The sequence below is a fragment of the Dinoponera quadriceps genome, unplaced genomic scaffold, assembly GCF_001313825.1.
Source record: "Dinoponera quadriceps isolate SergipeBrazil2010 unplaced genomic scaffold, ASM131382v1 scaffold3207, whole genome shotgun sequence".
NCBI classification, from domain to species: Eukaryota; Metazoa; Arthropoda; class Insecta; order Hymenoptera; family Formicidae; genus Dinoponera; species Dinoponera quadriceps.
This window is the reverse complement of record NW_014557213.1, coordinates 254967-281935: the sequence shown is the minus strand read 5'-3', so window position 1 is coordinate 281935 and position 26969 is coordinate 254967. Positions and strand designations below refer to the sequence as shown.

At 43.5% G+C, this 26969-nt stretch overlaps 1 protein-coding gene across 1 annotated transcript in view; it reads right to left on the bottom strand.

Annotated features, from left to right (window-relative positions):
• Positions 1 to 26969, bottom strand: part of LOC106748822 (GAS2-like protein 1) — a 78176-nt gene that overhangs the window by 24846 nt on the left and 26361 nt on the right. The window contains exon 3 of the mRNA XM_014627701.1: positions 22756 to 23268. Within this exon, the coding sequence (XP_014483187.1) occupies positions 22756 to 23268 (513 nt within the window). The remainder of the gene's footprint in view (positions 1 to 22755; positions 23269 to 26969) is intronic.

Sequence of the window (26969 nt, the reverse complement as noted above, 5' to 3'; positions counted from 1 at the left end):
ACGCGTTTCCGGTTTGCGAATGCGCTATAGGTCGAATTAAAGCACGCGATTTCGTTTCTATTCCTCGACGACACGCCAGAACGGCGATGTTGATTTTCGATCACGCGACTTGCCGTTTCCTCTCGGCTAATTCTACCGATTTTATGAAGTCTTAAACTGGAACGCCCTTTATCTAAGATCCATCTCGAGATTCTATGCGAATATTTAAATTATTCGCGTTCGGGTTTTAACACTCGATCATTTCGTCCGATTGCATTTATAGATCCAGAGATTCTCTAACGTCACATTTCGAGATAAACGAATCACGAACGACTCGTATACAGTCTTATATTTGCCAGCCGTATGCTTCCTCATACGGATAGAAATGTTCGCGGAGACGCAATATGGAACGATGCTGAAATGCGAATATCCGGCGGGTCGAGGCGATGATTGGAAATCGATGTATTGATTTTACGGATCGCGGCATTTCCTCGACATTTCCCGAATAATCTGCGCGATATGGTCGTTCGTACGAAACGCTGCTCGTTCACAGACGAATACAGGGTGTCTCTGTCAACCTTTCACATGCTTGAGAAACGTGCTCGCGAGAAAATTAAATTATTCGAGTAACATGAATATACGAAGTATATTAAATTTTCTTTTTAAAAGCGGCTCTTATTCTGTTTTTCTTTCTTTTTATTTTCTTCAGAAATAAAAAGAAAATATATCTCAAACCGTAATATCGCGTGAATTTTTTGCTCGGAATTACCTGCGACCGCAAAACTATCGAACCAGCCAATGTCGGCCAAAGTGACAATTTCCACGATTCGCTCTGTAACATCCACAAACGAGAGAAAGCGCGCTACGGCTAGCCGGGACACCCTGTATATCGCGCATATCTATACGTATATATCGCTCGCTCGGGACAAATTGTGTGGCGCATTGCAGGTGAACGGACAGGATGAATGGTTATGATGCTATAATGCAAGGCCGCCACGGCTTACGTAACACGACCCAACCTAACGATACGGAATACGGATTATTATCGGTGTATTCGTTTAGAGAGAAGTACGTCGTCGACGAGGGAGGGGAGGAAAGAGAGCGAGAGAGGCGAGGCACGGCGCGGTATCGCCCACGCGTATACATATCGAGAGATACGTCGGTACGTTGCCGGAGATTTTTCGGATATCCAATATCGCTCTCTCGGTGCGCGAAATGACTTCACGATGTACGCTCCGAGCGATGAAAAACGCGCGATTCTCGCAAAGCAACTTTCTCGCGCGCGCAAATCGCACGCAGATAGAAATCTTCGCGCGCGCGCGCTACTAATGAATTACACGCGCACCGCGCGCACTCCGATTTAAAGCAGCTCGCGATAACATCATGGATTTTGTTAATCTGCTTTACGTAAGGTTCGTGACGCGATGATTGTTGTTGCGCCCGATGATGGAGGACCCCATTGAACTTCGCTGAAAACGCCGCAAAAAGCGCGTTTCGCGTAAATTGCGATCTGCACGCAGACGGAAATTGCAATATCGCGAATTAATATTGTTGTTATTAAATGATTAGATGATTAAACTCTGTAATTAATTATTTAAATAATTTATTTTATTAACCCGATTTCCGCGTTGACTGTAGGAAAGTTTAACCGAACATAATTATATTGCCAAGAATACGGTAAATAAATTAAATTCAAAATGCCCATATCTTTTTCTATTGAATTACCAAAGCTACGATAAATAAATGTAACTCGAGATGCCGATATCTCTCACCTCGTTTCATTGGCTTTCTATTAGCCACGCAGTCGATTTTTTACGTGCAATTAATTATACCTTGTACGTAACTTAATGAAATGCGGTAGTATCACAATACCGGTCACCGGTCACCGTCATAGCGTACAACGCGTTAAAACATCGCGAAAATTATCATAATATCTTGTTAAAGTTTCGCTGAATCGACCGAGCCAGCCGGCGAATGCGATATTTCTTCAGTTTCGAGAGATACCCTGTATAGATAGCGCATAAATACTTTAATGTAGATCACGTAAGGACTCTAATCGTTCGGTATCATGCAACAATCGATCATTTGTAACACAATTCTCGTTAGCCATGCATATTTATTCGTACGCCCGCGGGCGACGTAGTCCTGCTCCTTTGTGCGCACACCTGTTCGATTGGCTATTGTAACCGCGAATCCTATTATGCCGAAGATTTTCGTTACGCCGGCCCGTAAATAAACCTCAAGTGGGATACGGCGACGGTTATTCCGTGGCGCATATCTAACGAGTTAATTCGAATCGTTCGCGTGTTTGCGACAGCCGACTGCGAGCTCACTCGCTCGCGCGCGTTACTTTACGTTATATTAATTTATAGGATCGTAATTTATGTTATCGCGCACTTAATGAACAGCGGCGAATACGCCGTTCAATTACTCTCGTGCACCATTACGTCGCGTAATACTTGTAACTGCCACCGGCGTACGCGTTAAAAATCGACGTGAACGCGCGCGCTAACGTATCGCGCAATTACGATTCGATAGCCGCCTTCTCTCGCGTGTAGCTTTTTTTTTTCGAATGTCTCTTTACTCTTTCTTTCTCTCTGCTTCCCTCTTTCACTCTCTTCGTCCGCACGGCGATTCTTCTTGTAAGATACTCTGTGTACAAGATTAAATTCTCAAGCGCACGACAAGCTAAAGTTGATCTTGTTATTAAATTGCAAAATTTTATTATTATTATTATTATCGTCGTCATCACCATTACTACTTTCTATTGTCAGTATTACTACTACCGACGAGGTTAATAGAAACAGGAGATTTTACTGTGGAAAGCGTGAAGAACTCAGAGAATTTGACGAGAGAGAGAGAGAGAGAGAGAGACAGGAAGAAAAAACGGTGACCCTGAAATGTGACTCGTGTCTCTCACTCTCTCTCTCTCTCTTTCTTTTTCTTCCCTTTTCCTCATAACATCGATGACTTTCTAATTCCATTCGCGAATCGGCGTGACGTATTAAAGACTCAGTGCGACGAATTAAAAAGCAGCGCGACAGGTGCACTTCCTGTGATGAAACGCGCCAAGAAAGAGCCAACAGCGATCGGTAAATCCTTTCCTTAATTGACGACCATTAAATCTTTCCACGGTGATCGATCAACCGTCCTACATACTTGTGCCGCCGTTTCTTGTGACACTGATACGCTCCGCGTGTGACGCCGCGCGCGGACAAAACGTCAAAGCCGATTTCAGCCGATACGTTGCTCGACAGACGCGGAACGCAGCGTGGAGATTTTACTACATTGTCGAACGTATAGTCACAACGAGTCCATTTAATTCTCTTCCTTTCTTATCATCCGCGTAATATCATCTCGACGAATGAGACGTGAAGAAAGAATGTACGTCTCTTCTAGCATTTACATATTAAAATTAAATTATATCTGACAATAGAGATGTGTGTGTATATGTGTGTGTGTGTGTGTGATAGGAAGATATAAATATTTTTATGTAACGCGCTAACATAGTAATTCGCTTTTTCAAATTTTCAATTTTTTTCGTTATTTTGAATGATGTAACAAAAAACGTCACTGAATTCTTGCATAACTGCATCCGTTCGTCTCGGCCTGATGGATACTCGACGAATGAACGAGTGGGGTTGACAATAACCTTCCACTCGATTACGCAACGTTTTTTGCACACGAACAATACCGGGCTCGAAACCAGTCGGGTGCGAAAGAGAGACTTTTTTCGATAGTTGATTGTGGTCGGTAATTTTGCCAAAGGGTTTTCGCAAAATGGAATATGCAACACAGATGAATAGCCGAGCGGAAGGCTAGAAAAACGAAACGGGTTTAGACTCGGAAAAGGTTAAAACGGCACAAACACGTTTTCTCGACGCGGAAAAAATACGCGTCATAAATCGCTAATTGCCGGCGAGTGTCTTCTTTTGGTGCAATTAATTTATGGACTTGCATAATTGCCGGCGGCCGACGTAGGATCGTATGTTTCTCCGGACAAGCGAAACGATCCCTGATTCTACATCGAGTATACTTTATCGTTGCGAGGTATTAATAACCTTTCTTTATTACCCGGCATTAATGTTGGCTAAATGTTAGACTCCAATTAATATGTCTCGATCATCTTGGGATGATTTATAGCGATAGACTTGATTAAATAACATTGATCGGCAACTCCTCTAGCAAAATTAAGACTCTCCAGCTTGGTATAACATGGATAGTAGAAAGAAAACTAATTTAAATAACGTCATTAAACACAATTTAAATTAAACGTAATCTAATCTCCCACAGCTGCATATCGACGGATTTATTTCCGACTGTCAAGATTAGTTAAAAAATACTAGCAAGACATGTTACTGGCTTTGCGGATCGCTAAAATTTACTTTCAACGAATAGCTTCTTGCTGGAACATTAGAAAGGCCGTGATAAAACATTAAAAAAGGCAATCAAAATGAAATTTATTATAAAAATATATGTATCCGGGTCGAAATTTTAGCGTTACTATCTACTTTAGTGTTAAATTACTTGAAGCGTTAAAGGAACGCTTATCGTGCTCCTTTGATGCTACAAGTGAAAACTTATTTCCGATTTCCCTACTTGAAGACTTATATTAACGTAGAATTGAAAATTTCAACTCGAGTAATGCGATTCAGAATTTGTGACGCGCAACATTTCTTCCACGACTGATTGGAAAAGTAATTCCGCGAGTGGGAAGAGGGTCGGTCTTCCGTTCGTCACACGGACGCGCGTGCTGTCTCCTTCGGATCTCGGCGAGCAGTGTGCGGGAAGAGCGTAATTCAATCGCGAGACCAGGAACGCCGATCCTGGCTGTGTAGATCGTACGACGGATTGCGCGGCATGTGTATTTAAGAGGACGTTGCATGCGGAGGAGGAGGCACGCGCTGGGGTCACGTGAACGTGGACCTCGAAGATGAGGAGGAGGAGAAGGTGGAGGAAAGTTCCTCGCGGGCACCCGGCGGGATTAATTTTCCTCGCGTTGTTATGTTAATAGATACGTCGACACGCGGAAGTATTGTGCGCTACGAAAGGTTGCACTGAACAAACGAGAAGTGTCCCGCGGCCTTTTAATGCTTGTCAGCGATGTTACTGCGCTCGAACTGCCATCGATTTTACAATGTTACGCGTTCGCGAGGAAAGTTGCCGCGGATCGAATGTACGGTGTGTACGTAAAGCCGCCGAGTGGTTGGTCCTTCGTTGATGATACGGTGATGTGGAGAATGTGGAGGATGACCGTAACGCAACGAAGGTAGTCACTCGGATGTACATCAATCTTTTTCGTATGAATTATTGTGATAATCAAAAAATTCCGATCACTTTTCTATCTTTTGCGATGATGAATCTTCTATAATAGAGATATACACGCGAATGCTGCTAGAATATTAGTGACAATATCATAGATAACCGCGACGATTATTTAGTTGATGAATGATTTGTTTCCATTAAATGTAATCAAGTCAAATTTGACTCGGAAATCGTGAGCCTAATTTTTTGCCGACTTAATATAAGAAAATATACGATAGAATTTATTAATATATAATGATTACGAATATATAATAAAATTATACATGATATAATATAATGATAAATATGATGATATAATATAGGAATATACACATGATTAATATATGATACAATCAGTTTTCAATCTCTCAAACAGATCTTAACGGAAACCTAATCTGAGGTTTAACAGATAAGCTGATTAATGTTGAAGATATGTAAAACCTTCGTGAATGATGAAAATCGAGCTTGAATTCGTGAAAGGTTTCTCGGTCGCGATTTGATACAACCAGATATGGGACATGCTATACGCGGACGTTGAAGTGATATAGACATAGGATATAGTTCCGCGATATGCCGGAACTCTTCGGTCGTGAATGTGGCCAGTGAAGCGTAATGCGAAAGACTTAATTGCGTAGACTTGAGCCGATAGACAGTTGGAGAATATATTCGCGGAATTCAGGTTTGTCGATCGAGAGAAACACGGTGATCGGACGTAGCGTGCAGTAAACGAAGCGAGGATAAACGAACAAAACGTGAAAGCCGACGCGTGTAATGCCTGTGCGTGATATAACAGTGTTGAAACTATCGTTATCTGCAGTTAAAGAGTATACAACGACAGATAAAATTTCTCCCTCCCCCACGATACATCAAGACAAGTAGATAAGTTAGTTTCTCTTCTCCTAAACTTATACTCACACGTGATACTAATTACATTAAATCGAGTGGAATCACATTTTCTCGGATATAAATCGACAAAAGCGCAGAACGAATAGCAACTCGAACGAAGGGATCGTTACGAGAGTTCAATACGTCCCGGCTGGAGATCGTAATGAAAGGATCAGCGGGGTGTCGAGAACGATCGTGGTTGCATCATGATTATCGCCCTCGCGGGACGCATTTGCAATCGCGAAAGTCCGAAAGGCACAAAACTCGATCGCCGAGTCCGACGGCTTCTAATCGCGACATCTCGCCGTGCACCGTACGTAGGAGTATACGCGCCGAGCGAAAGTGGCGGAAATTTCATTTATCTCGCCATTGCCAGCTGACCTACAAGTCGAGGAAACTCGAATGTCCCCGCGGCGGTCGTTTAAAAATCACCCCGGCCGTTTCTATTAATATCCGCCCGCAGCTAAAACCCGCGCCTTCCCGTCTGTCGGAATTCTCCGGAATAATATCAGCCGCGGCGAGATTCGATTTTATCTCTCGTAAGGGTATAACAGATTTCGCGCAGATAAAAATCTCTCGTTAAGTGCGCGAGAGATGTTTTCACGTCCGAGGGCATCGTTTTACGTAACCTGCCGCCGCCGTCGTGTAGAACGGATCGCTTAAAATTCATTATCCGGCGGCTTTTCCTTACTCACACAATGACCGCAGGATACTCATCCGGCATCTAACGTCTCGCGGCCGCGTCGGGGAGTATCGATCTCGGGAGACATTAATCAACACACCAAAGAACAATGGCCAAGAGTACCGCGGCTAACTCAAAGCGGTTACGTCACTAGTGTTGACTCCGTGACTGGCCAGGAGAGGCCAAGGAATGATCAAAAGTCGATCGCTGGGTCGCCTCCTAATCGCAGCATCTGATTTCGTTATGACATATAAGGCGTTCCAAGTGAGAATACTACGAATATTGGAGTGGGCGATCACGATGAACGCTTGAACGAAAATAATCGTTGCTAGAGATGCCGATTGTACATTTTAGATGAGACGCACAAATTTCTTGAATTATTGGGTCAACCAAAAAGTTCAGTTCATTTTACAATAGATATTGGATCTTTCTTGCACAACTATGGCTAATTTGTTTCCATCAAATGCAATCAGGTCAAATTTGATTGTAAAAACATCAAACCGAACTTTCTGACCGATCCAATGAAATTGCTATCGAAAAAGTCGTATTGATCTCTCTCTCTCTCTCTTTCATTATCTCTCATTTGCGAAACTACTCTCGAAATGCGTGGTATTATCCGATACACCTCAGTGCGATTCTACCGGCGCAGAACCGCACCATCATTTATATGAACTTTTTCCACGAAACGATACCGCCAGCTTCCGCATATATGACACTTCTACCTGAAACAGTATGTATACATGACGGAGAAAGTGATGGAACCTCCGGTCGAGATCCTGATCGCTATCTTGGCATTATCATCGCCGACCGATCTTCCCAGGATCGTGTGCACGGGGGAGGCTCGTGGGAAGAGAGGAGTGTGAGATCTACGAGACAAGATCGCGATTCATTTCAACGACGCTGGATCTTGATCGCGAGAATAGAGTCCGGCCACTGTCGAAGCGTTCGCGCTTTTTGCGAGGGACGTCGGGCGAAAGTAAGAAATGTCGTGCCGTTTTCGACCAGTCTGTCGCCACGAGACACGACTTATCGGCGAGCGATCGATTACGGCTACTCCGCTCGTGGAAGAAATTAAGATCTCGCGTTTTTCAAGCGATCAAATCAATTAGAAAGATATATTAAGTGGGGACAGGAAAGTTCGGTTAAAATCAATATTAGCGGGGAAATATAATGTGGCAAAATCGAGGCAGTAAAATTAATAGTAGACATCGCCGGTTACCAACCGCGGATTTATCTAATCTAATTGGGCTCCCTCTTATATAAACGGCCGTCTTATCTGTTGTTACGTATCGCAAATCCAATTCACTGGCTCATTGAAGAGGTTAGTGTAACTGCGCCAAGTCCGGGACTGCCCCGCAAAACGAAGCCCGCGATATTTATAACGGCACTTAGAGTAAAGCATCATATCCCGGTGAATTCATCAAGGTGTCACGGGGGCGTCCTTTAACACCTCTCTCGCCGAAACCGCCGTCGCCGTCGCAAATAAGGTCTTAAATAATCCCGCACCCGCGGGCCTGCGAATAAATTTCCCGGGGTCAACGCGACACGCATTATTACGAGAGCCGCGTATAATCCATCGCGATTTATGGCGATCGTTGCACAGCCGCCATCGCGGTTAACGCCGCGATACATTGTCTCGTTTCCGACTTTTGCCCGGCACGTAATCCAGAATGTGAAACCACATCCCGGGTGAAATTTATATATCGCGGACTCTCTCGCTCGCTCTGCGTCCGCTATATTTACCGTCCGGCCTCGATTAGAGGGCGGTTATACGATCGGGGAAATCGCCTTAATGAAACGCCGCGAAATATTTCAACCTATCGCCAGGCTCCCCCCTGTAATTGATGGACGCACTTATCGCGCGGATAATGCAAGACTCGCGCGCGCGCGTAACGCTCGGTAACGCTCCGGCGTGATAACTATGAATTAATCGATGCTCATAGAAAGTAAGAGTGACGACCGTCTCTCACCGAGGGAGGTCCGACCTACACACGCTCACGGCGCGACTTCGTAAGACCGGCTGTAAAAAATCCCAGCTGCCCGAGAGGAGCTCGTCCCTTACACGTGTCTCTTTGTACTCCTACGCTGGTTTTTTTTTTAGATAAGGAGGACGGACAACAACGTGCTTCGATCGGGACCACTTTCGTCCGACGACCTTGTCTTCCCTCGTCGTCTTCGGCATCGCCGGTCGACCTGCTAATGAAAAAGGATAGGAACCATCGCCTCAGGGCCGCGTACGCCGCGCGTACAGCCCACTTTTATCTCGTAAATTCGGCCCGTTCTCGAGATACACGCGTTTCACTATCGGCGCCGTCGTCAGCCGGTGAAGAAATTTACGGTATCGTCCGATACCATGCCAGGAGGAGGAAGAGGGGAGTAGTGTAGGTGATGTCGTTTTTTCGCTCAGTTTATCCTCCGCGTCGCATTATGCGGAAATATTAACGATCGCTAAATAATCGAAGTAATGAACTCGTGTAGCTGAAACATCATCCCACGCTCGTTCGCTCGCTCGCTCGCTCCGCGATAATCAATCGATCGCATACGGCAAATCGGAACGACGTCGTCGAGTGTCCCAACTGCGCGAGATTGCATAACCGGCAACGCGTATTGAGAAACAAAAAAGAAGAGAAAAGGGGGGAAAAGAAAAAGAGCGAGAGAATTCGAAAGGCGATCACGAACGAGAAGAAAACAGTTACGTGGGCGGTCCGCTCCGTCGTGTCCGCGCGACTTTTAATAATCGCCTCGATTTGTAAGTGCACCGATCCTAATTAGAACGCCCCCTTAAGATATGCACATTGTGCTGTTTTATTTCCTCCTTACTTTTTCAAACGAATACAACTCATTCCTCCCCCTTTCCCTTCCCCTCGTCTCGGATGTTTCTGACGTGTCGCTACTAAATCAAAAAACACCGCAGTGCGCCATCGCCGAAGGCGCGTATTGAGTTACCCGAGCGGGAAGAGGTGCATCGAACGACCGCATTCGCAAACTGAGATCCAGTGAATTACGAGCAACGAATTTCAACTGCGACGAGGGATGTTAGCTATCGAACTCGTTGCGGTAAATTCGGAGTTGGGTCACGTTGCGATATCGCCGATGTCTCTTCGACGTCAAGCGGAAGGGAAAAACGCAGCTTTCACGATGCGCTTCATATTGCTTCATATCAGCTGCGTGCAAAACATTTAATTACATTTTCCAATATATTTCATGATTATTTTGAATAAATGGATTTTGAACAAAATATCCAAGTCGAAATTTTGATACTACTCTAATACTCTTAAGTTAGATAGTTTGCATCTACTTAGACAACCTATATTCTGAGTCGAAATTCTCCATTAAATCTATTTAAATATACATTAAGTCTTCTAGTGGAGGAAACGGAAATAACGTCTCATTTATAACTTTTAATTCTACAAATTGAATTTTAATTCTACAATTCACCTTCAACAATTTATTTTGACGCTAAAACAGCGGAAAACAGAAATTCAAGACATCATCAGGGTCAAAAAATAAAGATTATATTATATTATTAGAATTAAAATTGAACCTATTCTGCTATCTTAGTTTCTGCTATGTAGAATTAAAAGTTTATCATAGGACAACAATTTCGACTCGAGATATTCGCATTAAATGCGCAAGAGTTACATCGCAGAATCATGCCGAGAATATGAATAGAATCATACACGGAGCGTCCGAGTTTTCTCGCGGAAAATACAATCCCTCCCTCGGAGAAAAAAATTACTCGCGCACTCGGAAGAATTTCTAATTAAAAATCAGCGCCGAGTTCCCTTTGCAGGCGACATTCGCAGCCACTTCTTGACTCCGCGCTTCTCGACGATCTCAAGAACACACCCCGGAGCACCAATTAACCTAACGAAAGAGCATAACACCGCGCGACGAGCACCATCCGGACCTCAAGACTATCACTAACGTAAACGCACTGCGCGCGGCAAAAGAAAGAAGGGAACGCGTGGGTGGCCCTGTGGGCGATTCCCGGTGCTTTCCGGCGATTCTTAGCAATTTTCCCGCATCACACACACACACACACACACACACGTTCACGTGTGCTTGTACGCGCGTGTGCAGCACGGCAGGTGAATTCCGGGGAACGCGGCGCTTTGAAGGCGCGGCTTTCACGGCGTCCCGGCGCCGAGCCGCGCCGGCGTCCCAGCAATCAATACGCGGGAGACGACGGTTTCGCGAGCTCTCAGCTGTTCCGTCCTCACCACCATCGGCGTTGGCGGCGGCGGAGAATACGAGCTCGCTTTTTCGCAGCGTGACAGCTTATTCTCGCGATTCCCGGACGCGCGCCCGATTCCGCAAACGTTTACGATAATTGAAAGCCTCGGGGAACGCACGCTTCGCCGAAGTCTCCTCGCCGACGAGCGGGCGTCGCTTCGCCAGAACGACTCGTCACGCCCTTTATATAGCGAATAGCGCCCGATCGCTCGCTCGCTCGCGCGCTCCGCTCTGTGGCCGCGAGAGAGTTTGCCGACCTTATTACGTCGGCGAGAATGCAATTAAAGCCGGCCAGGTAGAATGGGATCCGCGCAAGTCCGTAATCTTCCTTGATTTCGTAATCTTGCGTAATTTCGGGCCTAACATCGTGTTGGACGCGCGATCGAACAATCGAAGTTCGAGTCACGCGCAGTCACACAGTCGAGTGTCTTCTTACTTTGAAACAATGTTACTTGGCGAGTAACAAAAGACAACAATATTGACTCTCTTTCAATTTTGTTGCAAGGTGCGACGATAATGCGCTCGTATTGACACTTTGACGAGCTAGTTACCATGGACAAGTTTGCGCCTGCGCTGAGAAAAAAAATTGTGTTGCTTGCAATTATAATCGCATAAATGAAAGAATTTAATTCACGAGAGCCATTTTTCTAGTACTATTATATCCTAAGTCAAAGTTTTTAATTCTACATTAAGTCTTTAAGTGTGGAAAATGGAAATAACTTCCCATTTGTAGCATCAAAAGAACACAATAAAAGATCTTTGAAGACTTAATGTAAAAGCAAACTAGATTTAATGTAGGATTAAAATTTCGATTCAGATCAGTGTTAGTAATAATAACTTTATATAATATGTATATTGTTACTATTATTTTTGGATTAAAACCAGAACATATAATTAAGTCTGAAAGTGACTGTAATTTAAAAGAATTTTCTCTAGTGTGTTATTGGCAAATTTCGAAAGTTCACTTAGGCCGAGTTAGAAGAAAAAATATCCTTCTTGTACATAAGTTTATAAATCTACTTTTATATAGTCCCTATAATACTACAATTATAGTCTGTTATAAACGATTAATATTTCTTTAAAAGGCGATAACCGCTTGCGGAATGAATTCGTGCGTGTACGACAGCGACCGTCGAAGTGTCAATTAATTTCGAAGAATCCTGTTGAACGTGAGACTAGAGTTCTCTCGGTTTCCCGTGATTGTCGTGTGCGATTCGACGGAATTCGCGACTTCCGGTCGATACGCCCGACATCGCCGTAGTGCTTCGGTGCAATCAACGACGTTTAGAAGCACTTGAAGTGCGCTTTATTGGAATAACCTACATGCCGCGACGAAAGTCCGTGCAAGGTGCCGAGGCCTCAGGATCCCCAGGAAGGACTTCCATCGGCGGGGTTACTGGGGCGTGCACCCCCTGAAATTTTCTTTGATCTCCCTCCCATGCGGAGCATGATTATTGGCGTATTGATTCGGCGCTGCACCATTCTTGTCTAAATTTAGGTGACCTGTGCACGACCGTGGAAGAAGCCAGCCACCCGGAGTCGTTCGGAAAATATTTTGCCAACGAGTCAGCTGAGAAACTTGATTCATCCCGAATGATAAGAAAAAAATCGGAAAAACGACATGTATTATTAATTAATGGAGAAGAAACGAGCAAACATATCTCAAATGTTGCGCCACGTTGCGCGATATGATACTATTATTAATTCTAATAAAAATGTTATATATCAAATACAAAGTATTAGGGCTCGTATCAATAGTTGTTACTTGAACCTTGTTTTAGATATACTCAGATTTGAATTTAGAGTTAGATGTGAGTTGAATAGCGTTTATAGATGTAATGTCAAATGTATTATTATACAATTGAAATGGAAAGCTCAGATTTAACTTTGAATTAAAGTCTGAATATCTCACATGAGACGAGTTTCAAGTGACAACTATTAATACGGACTTAGAATACACACGTACGAATCAGAGAACCCGATTCGATATCCGAAAATTGCATCCCCAAACACGTTTACGACAATTTGCGCATAATTGACTGGTGTTTTGCGTATCGAAACCCTCACACGACTCCCTCGAGGTTACTTCACCCTTCCCTTATGAGGGGAACGCGCTCCGGATTGCGAACCAATGTCAACCAGTCGGATCAACGACCAGGCATCGCCGGTCGGCTAACTTGTCTTATTTGTATCCTCCACCCGTACATATCGAATAGCCCAGCCTAGAAATGATTAGCTCACCTACGTACGTGTCCACGTGTAATTACTGAGCGGCTCCGAAGTGCGGCGGACCTCGGTATTAAATTTCTAACCCATTTCTTTGCCTCTCCCTTTCTCTCTCCTTCCTTTCTCTCCGTCCTTTTTCTTTTTAACTCTCCCTCCCTCTCTCTCTATGTATCTCTCTCTCTTTTTCTCTTATTCGCGCTCGGCAGTGATTAGCTAAGACTCTAACCGCAAGCAGACCTTGCGCGGACGGCAGTCCTCTCTCCGTTAGCGTCTCAGGCTAATTGTACGTAATAACTGACACGAGTAGACTCGAGAGAACTCAACACCATTTATGGTAGTCCTGTGTGTGAAGGACTCCTCCTCTCTCGCTCTCCCGGATAAATAGGAACTCTCCCGCAGATTGTAAAGTGAATCCTGCAAGCCGATCGAAGGCCGATCGAGCAAGAATGATTTGGAACGGCGACTGACTCAATTGATATCACCTCAATTCCGTCGACTTGATATCATCACCGTGACGAAATTGCTGATTTATATAAGTATATCGCGGAATGTGTCTCTGGAACCTCATTCATATCGCTCCGTGTCTTTGTTTCTGAAGATGAACGATTATGAATATATTAGAGTATCTATAATAAAAGTATAGACACGGTATGTCTGATTTTTTATTGGCTCCGCCATGCTTGGGTCAGCTTCCAGTTGGAATATGTCAAAAGTTGCTTTCCAACAAAAAGCAAAAGTTGACACAAGTATAGTTATATCATTTATTATTCTTTTCTCTACTAAATGCAAAATAAGCATATAATGACAACGAATGATGATATAACTAGACTTGTATCGACTTGCGTCTCTTGCTGGAAAGTAACCAAAGTTATCAGCTGAATGACAATACAAAGATTTGTCATTTACGAAGTATACAAAGTGTGTTAAGAGAAAAGTGAGCTTGTGTACTTCATATTGTGAATAATCATTAATTTATTTTGGTTTGCACCTATTTTAATAATATTTGAACATTTCAAGTATTATAGATGTGAACTTCAGGTTTTAAACCAAACACGGCGGCCACAGTGTCTCTTATAACACATACTTTATGAATCATTACTCTTATTATAAGTACTTTACGAATATATCAAACGTAAGCAGATACGTAGCAGAATTCGCAGTAGTTTTAGAAAATTCGAAGATCGGCCTGGCTGACTCATACCTTCGCGAAACACGCGTCACTGTCAATAGCGATACACGGTACTTAGAAAGTAGCCTCACACATCGGCCGATCGTATCACCCGCGGGATAAGCCTCCAACATGAGACCTGCGCAACGTGATTACCGTGTGATTAAAACAAATCTCTAATCATACCGTGAAATAGCTATCGCCGGGCTATTAATCATTAGCTGTGTTGCTGTACTATTAATCATCCACTGCAGAAACATTCGTACAAGATACGAATGCAAACTCTTAAATAACAGGTGTACTAATGAATATCTAGCACAGAAACAGCGAGGCATAAACAATTTATTCGCGCTTTTAAGAGAGCATAAGAAGCATGAATTCGTAGTTAACGCAGGCGAGGCTGAAGCCATCATTATAGGCGCATGCATCATTAATAAAGAAATCAAAAATTTCTCAGTAATAAGGGATAATTTTATGTTCGTATGATAATCAGCGGTGAAGATAAAGGTGTTTCGACGCAAATCCGAAAGCGTTCAGCCTAAATCGAAAGCGACAGCGATACTCTCGGCAAGAATGGAAATCTAGAGCGGGAAAGCAGCCAAAAGTGACGCTGATCCGACCCGCTTGCGCAGATAAAGAAAAATATCCCCGTTCGGGATTTCCTAAAAGCGGGCTTATCGCCGGAAACGGGCCGCAGCGTCAATAGCGTCAAAGGAAGACAAGTGGAAACAACGGCGAGCTAATATTTTCCTTAGATAATGGAACGCTTCCTGATATGTGAAGGCGGTTAACACTTGCGACGTCACCGAATGACGTATTGTGAAGAAAGAAATCACACTGAACGTAAAAGGCTTGATGCGAGGAGATTTTGTGCGAATTTATTCTTAAAACGCCGACGAGCGGCGCAGGAGAAAGCCTTCTCCTTCGAGGTACCTTTGCTCTTGAACTTGATACGAAATGGGCTAACGGCGATCAATACGGGCTTTCGGCGCTTGCGAAGCGAAGCTCCGTCTGGCACGGGCGGTGGTAACTTCCCCGAAAGCCCGGCAATAGAATCTACCACGAGTCTCGGAAAATATTTACCGTTATCCGATTCTCTCTCCCGCATGTATCTACTCACGATGTAATCGTTTCGCGCGCATATATCGCGCATGAAAATATCGCGACTCTCCCTCAGCTACACCTTCGATATTCACTTCAATCGATTAAAAGTCCGATTGTGCGGAAGCGAATTTCCCCGGGGAAGAATTTTTGCCGCGAGAGAAATGTGCGAACATAAGAAAGCGATCGATTCTTCGGGAGAACGCGATTCGCCGCAATTAAAATTATCGAATCTGATAAATGCGCATAAAAAACAAATTGCAGATTCATTAACGTCCGTAAAAAAACGTTCCCAATCGGTGAATGCAAAGAATTCGAGATACATATCACGACTAACTGTATTCTCCGTAGAAAGTCGCAGTGACGAAAACTAGAGACTAGCGCGACTGAAATCTCATGCTCGTTAAGGCGACGCGAACAGCTAACTGTTCCGGCGAGGCGAAAAATCCCGGCTGCATAAATTAAGAAAAAAAGATAGTCCCCGTCTCTCCGGCGCGCGTTGCGAATCCGCTTCCGCGATAACCCGCGCGAATACACAACGCTGACGGCAACGACAAGGCTCGGTTTTGCATTGCGCCATTTACGGCGAGATGCGGCCGCCCATCGCAGGGAACAAAACACACGCGTACGCACGTACGCCACCACCGGCGAGTTGCAGTTTACCTCGACTATCGATTAGATTCAGCCTTGTTAAACGCGCTATCTTATCGCGGGCCGCGGTAGGACGCGAAACGCGTCGCCCAGTCATTGTGAATCACAGAAATCACCCGTGAGCCTGTGAGAGACTAAAGTTCCGCAAACACGTCACGACTTACGGCTTTTATTACCGAGCGATACCAGGAAGTTGCTCGACCCTGAACAGCGTAAGCCGAGTCCCGAGGAAGACCTCCAACGGCAACAAAAAATTACAGAAAATTATACAATCACTTAAGTAAGAGTATCAAACGGATTCCTTGCCGGCGAAGGGAAATCGATAAGATTCTGATGAGGTTTTAATCGCCTAATCATCGCTATAAATATGCGAAATAAACGAGAATTATTAATACGTTGACTGCCGCGCTAAAATTAAATATAAGTAGCCAAAATTAATATTCGCGTAACATTTCGCGCGATTTTTCGTACTGTTAAGTATCCTTCTGAGAATTTCATAAAATCAAGTATGTAAGACCGTCATCATTTGTGGATAACGCGGCAGTTAACGTGTTAAGAAACCTCTCGACCTCGACCCAAGGAGAAATATTATTTCAAAATTTATTTTATCGGCAGTAAGTGTCATTCGATAAATTCTTTATCGTTGATGATAAAACGAGACAAGATATTCCGTGTTGTGGATTGTTGTTACAGTACAAGGATCGCTCACGATTAGGCAAATCGGTCGCCGCGTTGTTTATAGAAAGGCTGACTAACAAAGTTGTAACGCTCGCGATAAGATAACGCGCGTGACAAGAGCGGATCTAATCGATAGCCGGCGTAAAACGCACTTTTACTACGCTCTACTCGCTCGTTTTCTTCCTTCTCCTTGCACGAATCGCCACCACTGCCGCGAGAAACTGCTTTGAAATGCAAGTGAACGCTTCGGAGAATGCCGCCGCTTCGCGTCGTCAAGTCTCGTGGCGGAACGAGAGATTAGATTAATTATCAATAAAGGCGCAGCTCGCCGCTTTGAGCACTCTGACACTTGACATGAGACGACGACGTAATCATCGTCGTTGGTTCGATTCGATCGCGACTCAACATTTCCAGCTCTCAGGATCGACTCCAGCGAACGCGGTACGCGACACGTTGTGTAAGGTGAGGATATTTAACCCTTGCAAGATAAAGTCGAGAAATGATTCTAGGCGAGACGCGTTATCTCCATTTTGATAAATTCAATAATGGATCTCGCTCGAATCGAAATTTTGGCTTCGTACCAACCCTGTGAACACCCTTGAAAGAACTTAAAAAACCAATGAAAAATGTCAAGATGAAACATTATACAAGTTATTGAAAGCTAATTAATTATAGCATCGATAATCCTTGAATAAAATAATCCCTGAATGAGATAATCTTTGAATTAAATGAATCTGTGTCCTTCGTCCTGGCTTTCCGATCCAGCATCCTGCTTCCCGCTGCTCCGGATATTCCATCATGGAGCACTGACATTCGCGTGTGAATGATTTGATCGGAAAAATGCGTGTTAATCGACACGATACCGGCGAGATTAAATATTTTAAGAGAACCGGCAAAAATTAAAACTAACGTATCGACACACGTATTCAACGCCGCGGTGTGTAAGCCGCTCATCGATTCGAAACATAATGACTTGGTCATGGAAACACACGTGAGAATACCAAAACAATGAACAAAAAGGGCTACGTCATCACCCGTAGATCGCCAATTGTTGCTGCCAACCATTGAACGGCCGAGTGATCAAAACAATCAACAAAAGTGAGTTTCCAGAGGGAAATATCCCAGACCTTCAAGGTATCATCATAGTTCAGGAGTACGCATTAAAAGCTTCATACGTAACATTCGATTATCGACAACGGTTAATATGCGATTGTTAGCTAACGCTGTGTGTCTGATCGTATTTTCGCGTGAGACTATCGAGTGCCTGTCCACGATGGCGATCAGGAGCTCATTCCAGAACGAAGGACGCAGGATGTAACAGCATTCAACGACGATTAACTTCTAACTTTTTTAGCCCTTGAGAACTTTTAACTCCCATCGAAATTTTTAACGCAAATTGAAATAATAAAAAAAGTATAGTAGCAAGTATAAAGAAAGAAAATTTGTTATTTCATTCGTAATAATTTAAAATTTTCTTATTGCACATATTTTAACTGTAGTTAAGATACACATTTAATTTTTTATGTAACATGAGCTGCTTATATATTAAAACTAAGAATAGAGATTAAACGCGGGTAAAATTTAAAATAATGGAATATGAAATAGTTCTTAAATAGTCATTTCTAAGTTTTTCGAGATATATGAAATTTGCAGAATTAATGTAGAGCCAAAATTTTCGACTCGGACACCGCTCTTTAACCCAGCAATGTTTAATTCTCGTCGATTGTAGCTTCTCGCTTTCGGAGAAAAAGTGAAGAGAGAGAATTTATTTAGAAAAATTCGCGCTAACTAGTGCGTACACGCCTGAAAACTACGAGAAAACTTCGTCGTGACCCAAAACTCGCGCATCAGCGGAGAACCTAGATCCGATCCTGGTTACATTTTGCTACTTTCTCAGAGTGACGACGTGGTAAATATTTCCGTTAATTACGGAGCCGACAAAGCAGCGGCTTCGAATCGCCTCAGCTCGCCTCTACTTTATTGGAATCGGAGGGCAACGCTTTCACGGTATATTACTACTTTAGGCCTGCCGTCGGCCTCCCCGCGGCGCAAAGTGAAATTTATCCGGCGATATCGGCAACCGATCGCGAAAATCGACGCACAATACGCTCTAACGGCGGCCGTAATGACGCTCCCACGAGATTTACGACGGTAACATGCGCTCTATCCTGTGCAACGCGCCATGCACCGCTGAAACGTGTTGCCGCGCTAACGCTATCTGTTAGGGGTGTTAACGATATTGCGATACTAACCGAGTACCGATACTATCGTGTGGACATTTTAGCTCGCAACTCGACACGACTGTGTGTGATATGGTTGTTAATTTGATCGAAGACAAGAAAAGACTTGGGGGTATACCCTCATTAAAAAGTGTATTAATTTTTTCGCCGATAACGATACCGTTATTTAAAATACCGATTTTTTTTTTATCGGACGTCACATCTGCCGCCGACGTACCGGGAGGAGATTCCGGCCGAGAGATATCGACGTGCGATATGAATAAAAAACTCTTTTAGTTCCGAGAAGAGCTTTTCGGAACGTTGACCCTAAGTACAGCGCGATACGAACGGACGTCTCATAAAAAGGGGGAGATTTATCGTAACCGTGATTACGACGAAATTTTCTCCCGAAAGATAAGGCGCTCGTAAACCTACCGAGGTTCGCCACGAGCGTTTGGTACCTCGAGACGCGGGAAAGCGTCCTGGAATCTCTGTATGCACCGAAGCCGCGCCGCGACGTTATCGCCGCGGCGCTGCGCAAGCCCCGGGGAAGGAATTATTCCGCTTCGTGAAATGCCGCGATTTAGCCACGCTTACACGTATGCCGGTCGCGTGTATCGCCGGCGGTAATCGCCGCCGTTAGACACACTCGAGTCGGCTAATCCGCCATTTTTAGTCAATACCAGCCGTTCTCGGCCAGATTAAATTGTTATACTGCGCCGTGCCTTTCCAACCGTAAAAGTAGCACACAATGACGTTAACGGGTAATTAATCTAACAATTGGATAATCCACCAGGTAATGTGTAATTTATCAATAATTCACTAATTAAGTAATTATATAGGTAGGGCAGTTTCGGGATATTTCGACATGCGATAGGTTGCAGCACTCTTATTGGGTTCTCTTTGAATGAATTATCTTCGAAAAGCTATATTGTTATTTTTTTCTATGATCAGTTTATAGATTATAGTTCTTTAATTCATCATTTTATTATCGCATACAATCAATTAATTTTATATAATATCATGCGAAACGTCACAAGCCGTTTACGAAAAATATGTAACAGATACACAAGAATTAGACTTCAAATATAAAAATTGTATGTATGTGTGCGTCTAAATAATATAGAATTCATCTTTGTAATATTTTTATATGAAAATTTAATAGTTATATGTCAGAAACCCGTCATTACATAAATTTTGCAAGTATCTGAATCACCCCAACAAGTGTCGAGATCTCTTTCAATCTAACGAGACGGGAGCCAAATTAAATTTGCTTTTAAGTGTCTATGTTTAGCAATTCCTATTTTTCTGTGTGATCAATGAAACAATCAAAATAAATGTTGAAGCCAATTAAACTGGAATTATTATTTTGCATTAGCACGTCGAAATATCCCTAAATGATCCCAATTCAATAATATTATATATATACCGATGAAATAACTTAATGATAACTCACCGATTATATCAGACAAACGATAATGTATTTAAGTATTTCGAGCATTTTTCACACTATAGCAAGCGATACGACTCACGAATACAATGCAGTTACAACGATGAACGATCGATGGTTGAAAATAAAAATCGAATCTCCCCCGAAGTTTCTCAGCGGGGGACTCCGCCTATTGTTGCGTCGCATCTCCGTCTGCAACGGAAGCGCAAGCAAGATACGAAACGTTCGAGGGCGATACGAGAGCACGCGAAATATCAAGAAATATTACATTTCCATCGTCGCGCGGGGACGTCACGTCGACGCGTCGCCTTCTCCGCCAGCGGCGATGCAATTAACGTCGCGGGCGAGGCGAAGAAGAGGCGTATCACGCGGCCGAGACGCCAACGATTCGCACGACGGACGGGACATTTAACGTGACGCGTGTTACGATCGTTATACCCGTTAATTTATAATAATCGGCCGATGATAAAATTCCGGATAGGTCACGCGCATGTTGTCGCGGGTAGGAGTGGTCGACAATTCCCCGGACCTTTCTCCGCGAATAATAACGCGTATACATAAATGACGAGCGCGCGCAAATTGAGGACTCCGTAAAAAAGGACGAAACGGGGAAATAAGTTGCCGACGATCCGCGATCTGAAGCAATCCAAAAGACCGGCTTGTTTATCTGGCGACTCGGCCGCGCCGCCGTTTTCGACGCGCCTCGCGTCCGGTATTTGTGACGCTTCCCATAACGAAGTAGTAAAAGTAGCGACACCCCGTTAAATTTAAGCATCACAACGCCCGTCCGACGACGATACGCCGCACCCTTATTTCCGATCGCGCGATATTCACGGCCGGCGGCTCCGGACCGCCGTAAATACGCCCGGATGCGCCTAAGGGCGCGAGTTATTTTCATAGCCGCGGCGCGTTACGGTCGCCGTCGACAGAGATATACGCAACGAAAAGCGCGATTGAAATGCACTCGAAGCCGAGGGGATTTAATCGGCGATGTATTGGAATTGACATCGTGCGACTCGTACTCGCGGAGCTTCTCCAAGCCGCCGACAAATTGCGGGGAGAAACGTCGTTCAAACGATTACGATCGCCGTCTTAAATTCCGAAATCTCCGCGGGTTTTGTTATTACGAGAATAACCAAACTTCCCGCGGATTTCCACGAACATTATAAACGCGAGAAAGAAACAAAAGAAACACAAATAAAAGAAGAATTCATAAAATAAACGACTACGTACTTCACTATAAAAAAAGATGCGTCAAAACAACTCGAATTAAAGAAACTCAGTTTCAGGTTGAAAAAATGGCGAATTAACTACTCTAGTTTTTTCAACAAAATTTTGGAAACATTTATTAAACATCTCAATGTTTCTCAATTGAAATAAGCTGAAAATTGAGTTCAATAAGGCGAACATAAAGCTGACCCAACACATTATCGCATTTATTGTCTGATTTATTTCATCACTTAATTCAGAGATAATATTACTCGTATTATGCATTCTATTAACCTTTTGAGAGTATATATATATATATATATATATATATATATATATATTTATTATATATAACTATGTTTCGATTCCGTTAAGGAGGTTGCAACTTATAACGTAACTTGAAATAAGATTGATAGGAAAGATTGATAGAAATTTGGACTATGTATACACTGAAATATTTTATCTAACTGTTCCAGTAATTTAAATTAGCGTGCTATTTTTAATTTCTATTTTTAATATCCTCTAGAAATATAAGCTTTTGATGAAAAATTACTATGATATTAAAAAGTAATACGTAGACATTAAACACAAATTTCAGAATTAATTCATCTTGTTTTGAAAATATGGCGGTGTAAAATTTATTTTGTTTGATAAAAAGTAAATTTATGAGTGACCCCCTTAATGCACTACTGAAAATACGACACTGAGTCTTACACTTTCAACTATTGATCTGACTCAATTTTTGTTCAATCTGACTCGGTTGCAGTTCGTGCAACAAAATTTGCGTAAGACTTGGTTCGTTTTATCGGATTTTCTCCGGTGCAGTGTTACATTACGGTTCGAGCAGAGTATAGTCGTGGGGTTTTACCATGACAGACCGTTACGCTCGAAAGCGTAAACGCGAAACCCTTCGTCCCCCTGACGTCTCGTCAGCTATCCTAAATGCTACGATCATAACTTCACTCACCATCTCGTCGAGGCTCTTGAGATCGTTCGTGACGATCTGCGGCTGCGGGCCGTATATGAGACAGGGCACCTCCTCCTGCATATCGTCGGCGTACTCGTCGTCGCTGTCTTCGTTGCTGGCGCCATTCGCCTTGTTCTCGGCGGCGAGCTCGCGGTCGATCTGTCTCTCCATCTGCACGAGCATCGGCGCGAGCATGCCAAACTTGGCGCCGCGACGGGCCACCTCCAGCAGGCACAGTATCACATGCCGCTCGTTCTTACGCATTATCAAGTCGTCGGTTTCGAAGAGTAGACACTCGATGATGCCGAGGCTGTTGCGGCACCAGCCGATGAAGTTGGAGACGTTGTCGCGGGCGAAGAAGGTGCCGGCCTTGGCGTTCGGCAGGAAGGCCACGTCGCTTAGCTGGCTCATCGGAAGTGCCAGGGCCGAGGTTATCGAGCGTGTCATCGAGATCTTGCGGGCCTGACGACGGGCCACGTAATCGGCCGCCGCCTTCCGCACATTGTTCGCGTGCTGAAATCAGAGGAAAATTCCTCTTTAATGAGTCATTCGTCGCAGGGGGTTTGTAACTTAAACAAATAGAAGAATAATCGGCAGTGAGAGCAAGTTACATGAATCTGAACGGCTGAACGTTGAGGGATATCAACATGCAATGTGTAATTAGAACGCTTGCAAAATGTTATGTTACGAATGTAGGCCGTCGAATCAGAGGGATACTGTTTTATGACAATTAAGATCATTGAGAGAGAAGGAGAAAGATACATCGAGACAAGAGCTTGGGTAACTTAAATGACAAAGCAGTCGCCCGATAAGCGAAAGGTTCCTGTGTTTGATTCTCGATCCAACAATCTCGCGTTCCCAGTGTATTTTCTCTCCGACTCTTGCATATAATGTAAGCAATGTATAGACGTAAGTCATATTGATTGCCGACGGGAAAAGTTACCACACAAAGGCTGACGGAGCGAGACTACTTAAAAAAGATGTTTAAGGTCGAGGATTTCCATTAGAGAAAAAGCATTGATGTTTTTAAACGGCTACACTGAATAAGGAAAAAAATATGTCAACATCTTCATGAGTGAATCATCGAGTAAAATAGGCTAAGATTAAAAAATCAATCTTCGAGCTTTTGAGCCCAAATAACAATATCGATTTTTCCGCTGTGCATAAACGTTCTCGTTTTTGTTAATTACAATAATCTAAAAAAGATATATTATAGTAATTTCTTCCAAGCGTATTTGATAAGCGTATTTTATTCTATTCTATAAATTACAGGTGTCTTGTCGAGCATGATAATACCAGTGTACTTACAGCGTCTTGAATTACAATTTACAACAGATGCGATTTAAATGTATGCCATGTGTACGCCAGTGTTTTGTACCTCCTATGGTAAATGTCGATATTTTATTTCTGACACTTAAAGTATATGCGTGTACGAGCCGTGCGATATTTCATTCCACGCTATTCAACACTTTCCCACACGCGCCGTCTCCTCTTACATACATCGTGTACATAGTTATTCAGATGCGGGGTTCGACATGACATCAAAATCCTGGATTTACCGGGAGCATTGAAATGGCAGATGGCTTGATGACGGTCATCCCTCCGGAAAAAAAAACTTTAATGCAATATTATACTATTGATTTAGATGAGTGTACCAATGGAGAGAGCAAGATAGTAAGAGAGAGATGAGCACACCCTTGTAGGTCAAATATCAACGGCCGTTTCAGCGAAATGAAAGTAACGAAGGGCGAAAAAAAGATTCAATTTTGCTCGCGGATCATGAATATTGCAATTCGCAATAAAAAGAAAAAATATTAAACGAGTATGCACAAAATGATACGGAACAGTGAAGGTTTCAAGAAAATTTTTGCGAATTAAATTTCCAGAATTACATTTTCAGAATTAAATTTCCTCAATTTTTGAAAATGACATTTATTAAGCCAGTCGAAAAGTTCGATACGACTTTCTTTCTTCAACGATAAGCTACACCTTCTTCACAATAGAGATGTACAAATACTGCCAGGACGTTGGCAAAGGATCATAGACAACAATAGGTGGTGGTTGCTCGATTGATGAATAATTTGTTTTTTCCATTGAATGCAATCAAATTAAGTCTGATTCAAAAATTGAACCGAACTTTTTGACTAGCCCGATTCTTTTGACAGATCACACGCTGAATGAAATATTGTAATGAATTGTACGGCCATGAATATTCTTTTATTGTCTAAGCGGCGTCCCTGCCTAATTTAGTTCCTCTTTCAGTTTGATTCCGATCATTGTACATCGGACACGTATCACTAGCCGCAGTGTTATACGATCCCTCTAATCCCTTCCCATTTGCTTAACGCGCGTTTTCTGCGGGACATCTGCTCAAACGACAATGCGTCTAACTGGGTGCTCGTTTTAATGACAGTTCGTTGAACCTCCATGCTGCTCAAACAGACTTGACACGAGATATTCGTCGGAGAGGTATTTAGGTTGCGCCCCGGAAAAAAGAAGCTACATGCGGCCGGAAACGCGCCGCTGCGGCTAGAAAGTCGCCGATGTTTAAACAAAATCGCATTTCGTCTCCATAAACATCGCGCCGTGCGTGCGACGTGCGCTCTCTCGCGCGACGATAGAATTTCAAAGTCACGTTCAGCCGTGGGCTCTCTTCGTCAATGCATTACCAATTATAGAAAGCCTCTCACGTAAAATGACAGAGGAATTTGGAAAAATTTTACGAGCCAGTTCGAAATTACACTCGTCGCGCTGAACGTCCTATTCATCGCATCGCAATAAAATAGTACAATAGCTGTGGTCTGAATTTTATTTCTCTTACGATATCCTTGCAATATCCTCTCATTTTTTTATTATAAAAAGTCTACAGCGTGGGAAAAGCCCTGGACACAGGGGAAGCCAAAATTTTCACGGCCAGAGCTATCGGGGCTCGCTCTTCTGTCCCATAACGAGCATCTAATTGCGCCATAAAATTCCCAAGTTATTGCGTTAGGCGACAACTCTTCCAATCTTCGCGCATCCTTAATGGGGGATCGGAACTGAGCCTTCCTTACGACGCCCTCGGCCCGGCCAGAGGAACTCGCGTGTTCCACGACGCACGAACGTCCCGGATGTTTTAGGGGCCCCACACGAAATGTATCTTCCGCCTGCACGTGGTGGCCATAAGGCCGCGGAGCTGTTTACGTGCGAGTTCCACGACGCACACTCGTAAAAATCATATCTAACGGCATCCGGCTGTTCGGCCGACTCGATACGTCCCGGGGGATAATATAGAGATTAGACGAGTCCGCCAACAGCCCGTTACAATCGAGCCGCCACCGCCGTCGCCGCTGCGGGAAAGCGAGCGACGATAACGACGCCGAGAGCGTTTTGTCGAGGACTCTTCAAATTGATGGCAGGAACATCTATCGGTCGGAGAGATGTGTGGCCGGCCGTCGGAATAAAAGCGTGGCAAGTACGATGTTTTTTAATTCTTTTTTAACACCACTTGGGGTTAGATGTGCACATCTGGGAAGCGAGAGTTTAAAGCGGATTTTTAAAAATTTGAATCATAAGATAAATCATATTGTTCTAAAAAAATAGAATAGTGCACAGATAAAAAGTGCTGGAGTCAAGTAAACGTAATTATCTGTCTTTTAGTCTCTAAAATTTCTATTTCTAATAAATATTTACCAAGAAGTATTGGAGTAACCATTTTACTTGGATCAAGCAAATATTACTTGAACGGTAGCACTTTCCTCAGTATGCCATCTTTGCTACTTTGCCTCCAATCACTCATAGAATTGAGAAGTAAAGAATTGACAAAGAAGATAGACGATACCGAAAAATTGAATGTTGAAGAATGATCCATAAATCAGTCGCCTGTTATTGATTAATTGCTTCACGTCACGTTATTAATTTTAAAGCGTCGCCAATAACGACTGAAGCTCTTCGAGTATTGAGCACCGCTGCGTGCGAGAGGAAGAGTCGCGCTTATAAAAGACGAGAAGTGGCGCATATGGTAATACGGTCGGCAGATGAACCGACGGCAGGATGTCACATTATATGACCCCTGGCCCCCCTCGCTATCGTCGTCGCCTACCACCGGCGAATGCGCCTAATGAAAATGGCCGCTGCACATTCTACGTTTGTAAATTGGAACGGTTGCGAGGCGTTTCATTGCGCCCGAGGGGGAACGTATATATAGTTAAAGCGTAACGCTGCGATGTGGAAGG